Source organism: Pelodiscus sinensis, chromosome 8 (assembly GCF_049634645.1).
Source record: "Pelodiscus sinensis isolate JC-2024 chromosome 8, ASM4963464v1, whole genome shotgun sequence".
NCBI lineage: Eukaryota > Metazoa > Chordata > Testudines > Trionychidae > Pelodiscus > Pelodiscus sinensis.
The window spans coordinates 12,734,421-12,748,883 of record NC_134718.1 but is presented as its reverse complement, the minus strand read 5'-3'; the positions used below and the strand labels follow the sequence as shown (position 1 = coordinate 12,748,883).

Sequence of the window (14,463 nt, the reverse complement as noted above, 5' to 3'; positions counted from 1 at the left end):
GAAAAGCTGCTCCCGGTGTCCCTGGTCTGCTGGGGACCGTCTCCAGCAGACCAGGGACACGGGGAGCAAAGCCGCAGCGGCGGCGGGGTGCCGCGCCTCTGAGGCTTTGCTCTGGCAAAGCCTCAGAGGCGCGGGACCCCGCCGCCGCTGCCGCTTTGCTCCTGGTGCCTCTGGTCTGCTGGAGATGGTCCCCAGCAGACCAGAGGCACCGGGAGCAAAGCCGCAGCGGCGGCGGGGTTCCGCGCCTCTGAGGCTTTGCCAGAGCAAAGCCTCAGAGGCGCGGCACCCCGCCGCCGCTGCAGCTTTGCTCCCCGTGTCCCTGGTCTGCTGGGGGGGGGGGGGGGCGCAGCCAGTGCGCCCCCCCCCAGCAGACCAGGCTTTTGTTTTGGACCCTGGGGTAGAGCAGCTGGGGTGCTGCTGGGTTGGTCCTGCAGGGACCTACCTGGCAGCCCGGCTGTTCTGTCCCAGGCTCGAGATTCAGCCGCTGTTGAAACTGATCAGTGGCTGATTCCAGGAAGTTGGGGGCAGAGCAATTCTGCCTCCAACTTCCTGTAGTCAGCCCCTGGTCAGTTTCAGCAGCAACGGCTGAATCTGGAGCCAGTTCCGACTTGCATACAAATTCAACTTAAGAACAAACCTATAGTCCCTATCCTGTACGTAACCCGGGGACTGCCTGTATCTAAACTGCAACCAGAAATTTCAGTTTCTCTGTGTTTTAAACAGGGTATCCAAATCCTGCACACTGGGGAACTCCCAGTGACTTCAGGGGGCTTTGGATTAAGCCCTAATATAGCACATAAACACACAGCTGTCCATTTTATACATGTAAGCCCCAACAGGAGTATCTGGAGGCACATGTGCCCACGTTTGAGTATTGGGCAAATTCTGTTTAATTGTAACCAGTGGATTGATTTTGGTTGAAGCCATTATGGCTCAGCTTGCCTTGAAACTCATTGGCTACGTCTACACTGGCATGATTTTCCGAAAATGCTTTTAACGGAAAAGTTTTCCGTTAAAAGCATTTTCAGAAAAGCGCGTCTAGATTGGCCAGGGATGCTTTTCCGCAAAAAAGCCCCGATCGCCTTTTTCACGATCGGGGCTTTTTTGCGGAAAACAGTACTGTGCTGTCTACACTGGCCCTTTTGCGCAAAAGTCTTTCAGAAAAAGACTTTTGCCCGAACGGGAGCAGCATAGTATTTCCAGAAAAGCACTGATGATTTTACATGAGATCGTCAGTGCTTTTCCGGAAATTCAAGCGGCCAGTGTAGACAGCTGGCAAGTTTTTCCGGAAAAGCTGTCAATTTTCCGGAAAAACTTGCCAGTCTAGACACAGCCATCCAGTTACAGAGGCAACTGGAATACTTAGGCTCAGTAACAGACTCCAGCTTTCTCTAACTCAAGTCACTCCTCCCGTCATGGTGCTAATTTATTAATAGCTCTCGGGATGGTTATGAAACAACTGGTAATCAGGGACATGCAGTTCAATGTGTTCTTTCTTAATTGCATTAGTGATTTGCTTAAGACTTATGCTTCCTCTTCTCCTGGAGTTGCCTTTGCTTAGATATAAGATGGTTAGTTAAGCATTCTCAATGTTATACTTAATCTGTCACATGAGATTGATAGGCTCTGTTTTGAGCAGACACAGATCATCATTTGACTTCTAATCCCAAAATTCAAGTGCAGAGGTGGTAAAGGGGGAATATACTCTCCTTAGTAAGGTGAAATAAACATTTTCTGTGCTGTTTGTTGTGGTAAGTTTCCACAGGATAAAAGAAACCCCATGTTCTTGTTAGATACACACACGCTCTAATCTCATTAAAACAGCCTTCTACAACTGCAACATTTGTGGGAGCCACATCCACATAAACATCATCATCTTCTCACGGGAAATATCCAAGCTGGGGTTTTCCCTCTCAACAGCATCTCTTGAATGAACAAAATGTTTTTAACATGTGTCATTAGCTCCCTTCCCACACATGAAAACAAAGGTCGTTTATGCACACACAAATTCACCTATACAATGACCAAGGAAGAGTCAGAAGATGAAGTGCCACCTCTAGCTTGGAAAACACAACATGAGCCCAGTAGTAATAGACAAAAAGCCAGCAGAAGGAGGTGGTAGTGCTTGCTAAAGTAGCAGGCCTCAAAATCTGACAAGTGAGGAGCGAGCTGCATTGTGAACTAAAGAAAAGTATCCTCTTACTATTTATTTATTGAACCCCACAGGATTCTATCCACCAGTCAAAATCCAAACGGCCACTTGATACCCGAGTAATGAATTCCTACACCAGCAGAGGCTACAAAGCTTTCCTGAACTAATCTAATGCCTCAAGTTTTACTTCATTCCATAGGACAGTCACTTCACTCTGAGCAAGAAAAGAAATCAAATTGATCCTGTAGCTATTTGCTAACTGTTCAGTTTGGAAAGATTGATGTATATTGTGTTATTAGTGCCTCCAGCTTAGCTTTCCATGAAGTGTTGGTGAAAGAACCTCAGCACTTTCCATTGTGCCTCGCCCGTCACCGTTCTGTCCACGTCATCGTCGGGTAGCGCTCGAGGAGGGCATTTCTTAGTTGAGCTGTGTGGATTTTGTCTCTAGTCTCTATAATGCAGGTGACCTGGGAAAAGAATTAGGAACAGTCTTAAACAGATGACAACATTCTCAGGCCGCTGTGGAATTTTCAACTAAGCCAGAATACACATTCCTAAAGACAAGACAATCAGTCTGAGTTAAAAGCTTCCGGACTAGGATGTAAAATCCTGTTTGATGAATTAACCAGTTAAATGTTATGGTTAACCAGTTAACGGCTTAAATGGAAATGGGAGAGGAGCTGCTTTAGCCTGGAATGGCTGAGCAGGCCCCCACCCGTAGCATGGTGCGGTGGGCCAGCTGGGCTGGAGCAACGCCCCCTCTTGCTGAGCTGCAGTGCCCCCACACACAGCATGGCAGGCTGCTCTGGACAGGCCGCTCCAGACAGGCCGGGCCCACCGCATCACATGTGGGTGGGGAGCTGCTCCAGCCCAGCCAGGCCCTGGTTAACCGTAACCAAGAAGCATCACATAAAGAGACCTCGCACTACAAGTCCAAGTGTCCTGTTTTGTATGTAAAACTGGCCTGCAAGTAACCGGAGGTGGAGGGGTCTATTAGAGTGTTATTCCCATTCCCTTCTTGAGGGAGGTTTTTGAATTCCTAAAAAAAAAAAAAATCAATGGTAATTATTTAAAAAAAAAATTCAAAAGGAGAAAATAGCTGGATGGAATAATACATTGCACCTCTGTATCTGGGTAGCGTCATACTAAACGATAATAGTGCAGACTGAGTGATTGCTAAAGTTAAGAAGTTATACAGGTTGGACCTCCCTGGTCTGGCACCCTCGGGTAGGGTTGCCAGATGGTTGAAACAAAAATACCAACCCGCTTCTCCCCCCCCCCCAAAAAAAACACCTGGAAAAAATTCTGTTGAAGGGGAAAAAAAGGGGGGAGGGGGAGAGACCAAACTTGTTGAAGGGGGGAAAAAAAAAAAAAAAAAAAGGACTCCAAGGACTTAAGCCAAAAAAAAAAAAAAATTAAAAGAAAAGAAAAGAAAACAGCATTAAAACAGCATGTCCCCTTTAAGAGTGAGTGCAGGGATAGGAAAAGACGAGTGGTTGAGCACTAACACTAGGTATTTTGGCCAGCAGCCATTTTGTGCCGGCAGCCTCGGGGAGCCAGGTAAGCACGGGGGCTGGGGTTGGGGGGTGTTGGGGGGGGGGGAAGAGAGGCCGGGCATTGAGTGTTAGTAGGGTTGCCAGGTGCCTGGCATTTTTGCCTCCTGGCCAGGGAGAAATTCAGAGAATACCAGACATCTCAGGTATCTGGTATTCTCTGAATTTTTTTTACCGGACAGGAGGCGAAAATACTGGACTGTCCGGGTGAATACCCTACCCTACCCTCGGGACCTGAGTGGTCCCAAACCAGAGAGCTTGCAGGCCAACAGAGGTAAATGCTCCACTGCTGGCTGCCCCATTCCCAGGCTTCCACAGCTGGGCTCCCGCTTGCTGCCACCAGAGTTCCCCGGGTTCACCAGGACCGCTTGGCTGTTGCCAGACCCACTGCCACTGGGGCCACCTAGCTGCCACCAGACCCAAAGCTGGGGCCAGTCTTGCTCCTGCCAGGGATTCCCCAGGGGCCACTTGGTTGCCACTGGCCCTACTGCTAAAGGGGGTTTACCAGCCAGGGCAGGGGCTCCCCATATGCCACCCGGCCTGGCTGATGCCAGGGGATCTCTGGTAAGGGTGGGGGCTCCCCATTTACCACCTGGTCCTGCTGATGCCGCCACCTGGCCCAGGTGCCTCCCACATTCTCCTGGCTGGCTCCCATGTTCTGCCTCCAGGGCTCTTTGGTTCAGCAACAAAGACCAGAGAGTCCTGGATTTGGGAGGTTCAACCTGTACTTAGGGAGAAAAAAAGAAATGACTGTTTGTAAACCTCACAAATAGAGATTTATGAAACTCCATGCTGCACGATTTGGCAAGGCACCACCTTCCATGCTGAACATGTGTTCTCATTTGCCAAAAGGAAGTCTTCATTTTTGCACTTTCCCCTTTAAAAATACATTTTATGGGACATTCAGGACCAGTTTTACACGCCTCAACTGCCACCTGCTTCCCACTGTATTCAGTTGCTGTAAGCCTGCATGAGTCTGGCAAAAAAAAAAAAAGGCCTTACAGCTGTTTCTTCTGTAGCATAAAGATCCCTATGAAACATGTTTCCCCAGGTTCCGTTTACCCAAACTGCTCATGGGGCCTTTAAATATCCACGATTTCATCCTTGACGTTACATGGAGAAGGTAGAATGCGCAGCAGCAGATCCGTAGGGATTCAGCTGAACATCTGCGAAGCATCTTACTTTGTTTGACAAAATCTCTCACACGCCCTTTTGCCGTCAAGATTTGTGGGGTTAGATCAGAGAGCCAAATACATTTTTTACCTACATGGAAAAATTGTCCCAATTCTATAAGTAAAGGGAAGATCCTCAGAAATGAAAAGGTCCCAAAGCTTGAGGGAGTCTGCAAGTCATTCCGACCTATACCTACTCTAACAATTTTTACTTCCTTTGGCAACAATGGGTGGGATTAGGGTTTGGAGGGTAGCTGCTGAACAACCCATCCAGCAGGTCTGATCCAGAGTGCAGGGGACTTGGATTCCTGTGGTCCCTTCTGGGCTCTTCCATCTGTTTGTTGTATAGCGTTCAGCAAATGCCCTAGGTCTCGGTTATGCACCCTTCTTGTGTTGCTGAGTGCGAACTCATCCAGGCAGTCAATGAGTAATGCTCAACAGCATAACAGACATAAGGATTGCAAAATCCAGCCATTAAAATTCCTTGTACCTCTATTTCTCATCAGTACCATAGGATGAATGCTCATCTACTGCATAAGATCAAAAGGAAGCTCCATTAATCAATGTTGTCTAACTGTTGCAGAAGTCCTCTGGGGAAAGGTGCTCTGGGAGTGTTAAGAATGTTCCTCCTGTTCCAAATGCTTCCATTTTGCAGATGAGGACCCGAAGCACAGATATACGGAGGGATTTGCTCACGGTCACAAAGGAAACCTTTTGAGTCCTAATCCAGTGCCTAAGTCACAAAACTACCTTACTTCTACCCCAAAAGCTGAACATGCAGGCACCATTGAGCACTAGATATGCCCCTTCCTACATGAAGCCAGAGAATCTGAGGCACTCAAGTATTCTTTTCTAGTATTTTACAGTACACAACTGGCCCAAAGGAATTTATTGAAGTTGTCCAGAATAGGCCAAAATAACTTAATGACTTCTGGTTTGAGGGGAATCAATTCTGTGCAGAATAGGTATTATATCAACTGAGTGAGCTAGGAAACAGCTCTTCATAGGAGTGTATGTAAGATTATCGTACCGAAGGAGCAACAGTTGACTTAAAAATTAAGGTTTTGCTTCCAGAAAAACAGACACAGAGAGAGAGAGGTTGATTGGTTGGGAAAGTAGCATTTATAGTCTTTTATTATGATTAGTTTTCATGTTTGGCTGAATTAATTCCCCTGAAGGGTGGATGGAGAGAAAACTAAACAGAACTCAGAACACTATGGAAAAATGCTGCTCGAACAGTCTGTGCTAAGCTGTCAGTATAGATCTTCTACTTCAGGTGCTCTGTTGAGACTGTCAGTCATGTCAGTTTGTGTTGTGGTTTTTGTGAGGGAACAAAGTGTTCACTAGGAACCAGATGAGCCAAAACTTGTCTTCTGACTTCCCAGCGCCAAGCAGGATTCTGATCTTCCATAGTCTGACAGGCTATGGATCTGCAGCAAAGCCTTGAGTAGTCTGGAAGTAAAAATTCTCTCTTCCTTCACTGTTGTGTCAGTTTGATTTTGTTTCCTCACTGCCTTTTCACTCCAGTCCATGGTCTGTGAGACTCATGACACAGCTATTTGGAAGAAATATGCGCCTAGGCTAGAGGAATATTACAGATGGGCAAGGAATAGATTTCCCTCCCACTGGTGTCTTCTGTATCAGTGGTGCGAGAACATTTTTTAAAAGTGCTGCTCCCCCTTAACCTCAGTCCTCCCTCACCCCCAGCTGAGACCAAGAGCAAAGCCCCAGCACACGGGACCAGCAGCTGGGACCCCTGGCACTGAGTTCTCGGCTGCACTCCTGGGACACATGGCCAGCAGCTGAGAACCCATGTGTTATGATGGGAGCCCAGGGATGCTGCAGCACCTCCCACACCCATAGCTCCCACGCCGATGTTCTGTATCATCAAGGTGAACTATAACATTGTTCTCCTTGGGTAAGTGTGCTCATGCGCAGCCTGTTAATTACAGCCTCATTTTGTAAGTACATAAATCCAGTGTCGATTGAGAGAAAATGAGCTGGCAGCAACTTTTGGGCCCTCTAGTCAGTGGACTTCACCACCAGCACTAGATACTGTTACGCCATCCCTGCCACATTCTTGTACCTGACTGTTATCCTCTTCCCACAAGGGGAATCGTATGGGCAGTGCCGTGTTTTGGCTTCAAAGGGTTTCATTTATACACGCGTGCTGCTCTATGTTTGTACTGGAGAAGGCAGGTTAGAGAAACATGCCTTGCACTGTGGGGAGGTTGATGATGGTCGTAAGTTCCCGCAGGAGTTTCCTACATAGTCTCAGACCAGCTGCTCAGAAAATCTGTTTCCCACGCAGTTGAGCTTTACCCTCATGGTCAAAAGTTCCACTGTGGCCAAGAAGCAAAGTTGTTGACCACACACTTCATCTCGGAGTACTAGGTGGTCTTTAAATATACTGAGCCCTGGTCATCGAGCATCTTGATAGTTTGACTTGAGCTTGACTCAGTCGTATTCTCTCTCTAAGACACCTCCCCCTTTATCGTCTCTCCCTTCAGCACATGAACCCCCACCACTGTAAATCACTCCTTCTGAACACTAACCCCTTCTTTACCCTGACTGATCCATGAAGCAAGCTACCGAAGGACAAGCAGGGTTGCTGGCCCTGCTGCTGCGGCCACAGCCAGACGGCCGTGTTCCAGCAGCCGCACTGTCGGGGCTGGCTCTGGCCCTGGTCAGGATGCCGAGGGGTCGGGCTCCTGTCCCAGCCCACTGGCAGCCCATGGGCTCTGGCCATACTTTTGCGGGCTGCCTGAAGCTCTGCCCCAGCCCATGCTACCAGGGCTGTCGTGGGGCTGGCTCTAGCCCCACTGATGCAGGGGGCTGCTGCCAGCCCCAACCCCTGCACTGTCCCACTATTTCAATCTGACCCTCCTGCCACTAGGCTACCAGGGTTCTCTGACCCAGACCATGGGTGTTGCCAGACCAGAGAATTCTGGTTTTAGGAGGTGCAACCTGTAGTAATCAGCGGAAGGGGATCCAGATCTAGTTCTCAGGGAGTTTGACTGATTTGGAAGGAAAGAGCTGTGAAAAGCTAGCATCAGCTGGTTAAGGAAGCAGTACTTCTCCCTCTAACTATGAGATCTCTTCCAAAGCACAGGACCGCCCCCTACCGAGCCTATAAGCCCACAGTGAGGCAGTCCCATTTCTCCATGCGATTGGACCCAGACTTTCACTTGCTGTTGCTGATGGTCAATGTCAACACAAACAGGAAGGGATTGTTAGGATTTTTTTTAGTGGATTTGGTAAAACGTGTCAGTATTATTTTTAAAATATTTGGAACCTGTACCACGTTCCCAAATTTCATCTGGTGTGAAGCAGGTCAGGCCAGTACGTTCGCACCCAAGGTCATCATAGAATCATGGATGATTAGGGTTGTAAGAGACCTCAGGAGGTCATCGAGTCCAACCCCCCACTCAATGCAGGACCAACCCCAACTAAATCCAGGGTTTTGTCAAGACTTGCCTTAAAAACCTCAAAGGATGGACTTTCCACCACCTCCCTAGGCAACCCATTCAAGTGTTTCTTTCACCACCATCCTAGTGAAATAATCAAACACATTCCTTTGGAAACTGGGTAGTTATTTGCCCTTTTTAAAGTCATTTCAACAGCTCACATGGCCGTACCAAAAATGGAGTAATCAAAACAGCTGAAAGAAGCATGTTGATCGTTTTCATTCCTTGATGCTGCTATTTTAATTTTGCTGCCTCGCACAATTAGGAGGCATTAAAATTTTGGATATTTTACACCTGTAGTTCTATGTTATCGCTGACCATTCTCTTCTGCCAAGGAATGGCTTCCCAAGGTGTCCCCAATTTTCTAGAACCAGACACATTTTACTGTCCCATGTGGGAGCTAGGCTAGGAACAAGTCCAAGTCCCAAATTGGTCACCTGGATCCAGCTCCTCAAAAGACACTGACACCTAAACCCACACTAAAATCAAGCACCCTCTCTGAAATACCCCAGTAGGGAGAGACTAGGATTATCAGCCCTCAGAAGAGATCTGTTGGCCTTAGTATGCAGAAAGGAGGAAATGGCAGAGAGAAAAATTTGGGGAAGGGGATATTCTTGCAACGCTGGAATCCATATTTGCAACCAAACTCACAAGGAATGGCGTTCTACCATTCTCTATAAACAGATTCTGCTGGGTGTAAACACGAGATGTGTATTTAAAAACAAATTCTTCAGGAAATTGTGCACTCCTAGTTGTATCTAAACTGCCAAGGACTATTAACAAGTGAAAAATCTTCTCTGTTTCAAAACTACCAACTTCAACATGACCTGGTTCATGGTGACACTGCTGTTGCTGCCTGACCAGGGTCTGCAATCTACTGCAAGACAAAAATCTCACACGAGTAGAGAATCGTAATCAGAGGTGCAAAACAGAAGAGCTCCAGAAGGTGTTCTTGCACATTCTAAAGAATACAAGCAGCTAATCCCATTGCATAGGTGACCAAAAATTCCTGCAATGATTTTTCCAAAAACAGAAAGGGTGATTGGACACAGTTTTTTTTTAAGCCATCAGCACACACCAACTGGCTAGTGGCAAAGATCTTTCCACAGATATGTACCAAATCAGCCAACACTAGTTCATCAAGGCATCCTGCCAATGAGTAAAGTCACTCCATCATCAGGATAAATAGTGAGTAAAAGCCAAGTTTCTCTTCTTGGAAATGAAGCTGTAAATCACAGGGAAGATTAAGCACTAGAGTGATTTAAAGCTCTCTCAATGAGCCAATGCACTCACAATTAATCTGTATTTCAATTAGAGATTTCCTCATCTGGGTTTACAAGAGTGAGCATGTATTTCAGTGCTTGTCCAGGCAGAGATGCTCTAGAAAGTTAGTCTGATTTAACGAAAGGTATGTATTTACAGTGGATTCATTAAACTGCATTGAAACCCTTTGTGGACACTCAATCAGAGCTGAAGTGGCCTTAATTCAGTTTAGTTTCATTCATTTCCAATTTCACATTACTCAGTGAGAAAGGGGGAAATCCTCATGGAATTGTGGATTTAAGTACATTTGAAGGGCTTTGCTGAAGCAAGTCCTGGACCCTTAAAAGCAATACATGAAGAAAAGAAATGCAAAGTAAGCACAATGTGGGTAAATCAATGTTGCTATGAAACCCTAACTTTTACTTTTAACTCCTGAGCATTCAGAACCTTAAACAAAAGGGTTGCTACTTAGTGTTATGTCATTTCAATGGCTTTGCTTGCCTCCAAAAGGACAAATATCCACAATTACTAAATTTGAGGATTAACTCTAATGTGCTGGATGAAAAATATCATCAACACAATTCTGGGATATTTTGGCCTCGATCTCAACTTTGCAGCTCAGGGCTCATCTCTAATTGTAGTACAAAGGTATTCAAGCCCCTTCCAGTAATGTTAACAATCATCATTGAGATCATTGTGAAACACTTTGACCATTTGATTAACTAACCATCCAAATCTTCGTAAAGTACAACTCTACGAGTCTACTGGAATGGAAACCTATGAAAACAGAGCATGTTTAAAAGCAGCCATGAGTAATGGCCAACTTTTTTGGTCAGAGATGATATGTGGTTTCAATATTCTAACAGACCCATCATGTTGCAAATGGTTCAATAAAAACAAAAAATCTCTTAATATTCTCTGCCAAAAAACTAGGAAAGATGATCTAATACAAGTGATTTGGTAATATAAATAAGTGTCAAACACTTTCATGAAAATCTACTTGAGAAACCTCTTGAATTCCAATAAGGTGAAACTAGAAGGGGCTTTAAAGTTTACTCCAGACTGTTCAACTGAAGAGTAACATTTTTCTAAAGGATTCTTAGGGTGTGTCTGCACTGAAGCACTAGCTCGAAATAAGCTACGCAATTTGAGCTATGCAAATTGTGTACCTTATTTCAAGCTTATTTCGAGATAGTCTATTTTGAAATTTGGCGCTTTCTACACAGTGCCAAATTTCTAAATAGACCGCTATTCCAAGAAGTCCCTTAATCCTCATGGAACAAGGTTTACCGGGATGTCAGAATAATGCGCCTATTATTTCGATTACATTTTGAAATAACAGGTATGCTGTCAAGACGCGGTCAATGCTATTCGGGATTTCAGAAGGCTCCCCAAATAACGCTGCATTGTATACGTACTCTTAGAGCTCAGATAGTCAAACGTATTTAGGTACCTAATTCCTACGGATTTCAGGCACATCATTCAATTGTGCATGACAGTGAATAGTGATTGGGGCAAGGGACAACGATGCTACAGCCTTTTAACATCATTGAAGATGTGGGATTCTTAAGTTCAAGTCGCTGCTCCAATTGCTCTATTTATATGAAGCGGAATAACTTCAATACCAACTGGAGTGTTTGAGACACTCCGTGAGCCCTCGGGCTGGTTTGCTTTCCTGCTACATAGGAGACTATCTTTCAAAACCCATCAGGCAGAGGGGAAAAGCAAACCCCCATCTCCAAAGTCAGTGCCCTATAATCAGTAGGCTAAAAATAAGAATGGCTGTGGCATCACCACCTCCACCTTCTCTGGTTATTTTGTGGCCTTTAAAAAGCCCAGAACAAAGCCTTCCTGTCAAATCAAATGTTTGGAAAAAAAATCCATTTCCAGTCCATGGGTCAACGTTTCCCACCACTTTCAGTGCAAATAGAACAGACTCTTTCACGGATTTTTCAGAACTGCCTGCAAGCTACTGGGATTGGGAAAGAGGAGAGAGAAGTTCAGAACTGAGGTCTCACCTCTGGTCAAAGATGCCATGACACTTTGGCCAAGAATAGCAACATCTGGGCCCAAAGCAAGCTTGGGGAGGGACACTTCCTCCTGAGGGCTCAGCTGGATGCTGTGTCTCATCCCTTCTGGTTTAGAACTGTTATATACGAAGTAGCCTTGCAATACCAACAGCTGCAGTATTGCACTCCAAACTGGCTGCATTTCAATGACAGGAGAAGCTACTCAAGGATTATTTATATGCCTGTTACGAACACAGTGATTAAGTTGCCCTATAACAGCATACTGCTGATTATCTAACATCCTGCTTACAAAGCCTGTATTTTCTGCTGAGCTGCATTTCAGTGCCTTAACCCACATGATCCTGGGAAGCTATATGAAGGCAGGAGTCCGAACTTCTCCATAATTACAGCCAAGTTTGTGAAAAGCCAGCACAGCTCAAGCGACTGAACTTGCATTTTTCTCCTTACCTCAATGGAGAAGAGGTCAGATGTTACAAATGCGTGTTCTTGTTTGATGTCCAACACCCTAGAACAAACCAAACATGGATTAGTGGTGCAAATCCTTGTCATTATCAAATGCTTTCTGTAAGTGATAGCACATATCTGGGGAATTTATAGCAGCAATTAAATGGAACTGCATAGTTGGGCCAAGGTACAATTGCTGGATCGGAGCAACCAAGAACAGAGAAATTAGAATGCATTGAAAGGCATTGCAGTAACTTAATCCTGAAGAATTTTTTTTCCAATTTCATTCTCCAGTGCATCTCCCCTTTCACAGCCCAAGTACTCTCCCATGGAGCACTTGGTCTGCAAGTTCCGTTAGCACTTCACCAATAGAGATGCCTTTGCTTTTTACAACTATGTATTTCATTTATAGGGTCAAAGTTTTAAGAGACAAAACCTAAATGTTGTAGGTGTGCACAGGCCTTGTATTGCTTAGGAAGGCAGGATTTGCCCTGTACGCTAAACTGTTTCATGCTTCTAAGCAGCATTTATAAAGATTAAAACAACTAGGAGACGGACTAGCACATCATGGGTCAGCCAGCCATTCATATTTGTTTTAATAAAAATAGAGACCTTGCAATGAAATTCTACATTTCAACATTGATGAGCCATCCAGTTCAGGAGAGTTGTAGACCTATTACGGAGAGCACATACCAATGTTCAGCCTGAGACAGGGAAAGGTTTCCAACAAAGGCTACAGCAATACTATATAAACAGATTCCCTGGGTTCCTGTTGTCACTTGTGTAACCCTTGGATTACTCCCTTTGCAGGAGCTGTCACTTATAAGCATGCCTGTGTCCACTGTGTTATTTTCTCAACAATGTAATATTGGCGGTATGCACAGGATTCTAAATTACCTCACTTCCTCCCGAGTCAGTATCTCCAGTAGCTTTGAAATATCTCCTGGACAATCAGAGAGGAGGAGAGAAAATTTGCACACTCTGTTGTCAAGGATCAGGGCACGATCTATGCATTGTCTCATCAAAGGTAGTTCCAAGTTACCACTGCATACAGTGATTGCCACTCTGAAAACAAGAGCAAACAGGACAACTTACTTCTTATTTATGCAAAAGAAATCTCTACAGAATTGTTATATGAGAGTGATGCAGCTTTTTCAGGAACCGTGTTGATACAGTACGCAATGCTGCTTTTGCTGTTTGCAGTAGCTATCCTCTTCTATTACTGTTCAGATAGTGTCTACCTGCATATCCACCTCATGCTATGATCACCTCACTCTCACTAGCTAGGCAGAGTCTGGTCGGTACCTGGACGAGGGACCTCACAAGAGGAAAAAAATTACCTACTTCAGGAAGTGATATTATCAGTTTAATAGATCTTCTCTGGGAGCCTATACTGCCCTGACAGCATCATTAATACGGTCTGCTGCTGGAGGTGGCTGCGTTTCTTTGGGGGAGGGGTGATGCCATGTAGGGTGCAGCTATGCTGGGGAAGGGGGCTTTCGAAGAAAGTATGCAAATTGTGCTTGCATTTGCATATCTTCTTCCGATTCTTTTTCCAGAAGAGGATTTTCTGACATTGGACCCGTCTACACGCTCTTTCGGAAGTCCGTGGAGCTCTGAGGGCTGGAGAGGCCCAGGACCACACTCTGGGCAGGCTGCCCAGCCCCTCCCTTTCTGCCTCAGGGCTTGCCCCTTCTGGGATCTGGAGCCGGTCCTCCCACACCTTGCCCAGGGGCCTGCAGAAGCTGCCGGCCGCCTGCTTACACACATGCTTATCTTTTAACCACATGTAAAATCACATTGATTTATGCTGCGGCCAGAGGGCTCAACCTCTTGCAAGACTGAACCCTTGGGGTCAATTTGTGTAGTTCCATTTCAGGTGAGGCCGTGGCCTTTTCCCCTCTCTTTCAGAAAGTTGTCACTAGTGCAGGCTCCACTGAGAGTAGTGGGTGACTCAACATTCAGAATAAAGAAGAATGAGTGTGAGAAGTACAGCCCGCTCTCTCCTATGACTTCCTTGATAAGCCCCGTGTTCGCAGCAGCTGGCGTATGGACGCTGCACCTTTTATTCTTTAACTCTGGCAGTTTCCCAGCAACTAAGGCTGCGAGTCCAATAGCTCCTTCAGCATCCACCGTGGCTCGCTCATACTCCAGCAACCGCAGCATGGAAATGAGAACGTCCTCCTCCCTGAAGGCAAAAGGAGCAGTGTCAAAACTGAACACACACAGAGAGAGAATGTAAACCACAGTTAGCAGGAAGAGATAGGATATTTATGTATTAAGGGATTCCTTTGGCCCTCTGTTGGTTTATTGAAGAGGCCCTACCATAGCATTATGGGAAATTGTTCTGCGGGGTGGGAAAATAGTATAACCCAAAAGGTC

At 45.8% G+C, this 14,463-nt stretch overlaps 1 protein-coding gene across 5 annotated transcripts in view; it reads right to left on the bottom strand.

Moving 5' to 3' along the window:
• Positions 1–520: 520 nt before the first annotated feature.
• Positions 521–14,463, bottom strand: part of LOC102460488 (L-threonine ammonia-lyase-like) — a 90,122-nt gene continuing 76,179 nt past the window's right edge. For 4 of the 5 annotated variants that reach the window (XM_075934761.1, XM_075934762.1, XM_075934760.1 and 1 more), the window contains 4 exons: positions 14,144–14,269; positions 12,979–13,146; positions 12,085–12,142; positions 521–2,619 (listed from right to left, as the gene is read on the bottom strand). In XM_075934761.1, coding sequence (XP_075790876.1) covers positions 2,521–2,619; positions 12,085–12,142; positions 12,979–13,146; positions 14,144–14,269 — 451 coding nt within the window. In that variant the 3' untranslated portion in view covers positions 521–2,520. The remainder of the gene's footprint in view (positions 2,620–12,084; positions 12,143–12,978; positions 13,147–14,143; positions 14,270–14,463) is intronic. The other variant, XM_075934764.1, reaches the window with a different exon arrangement.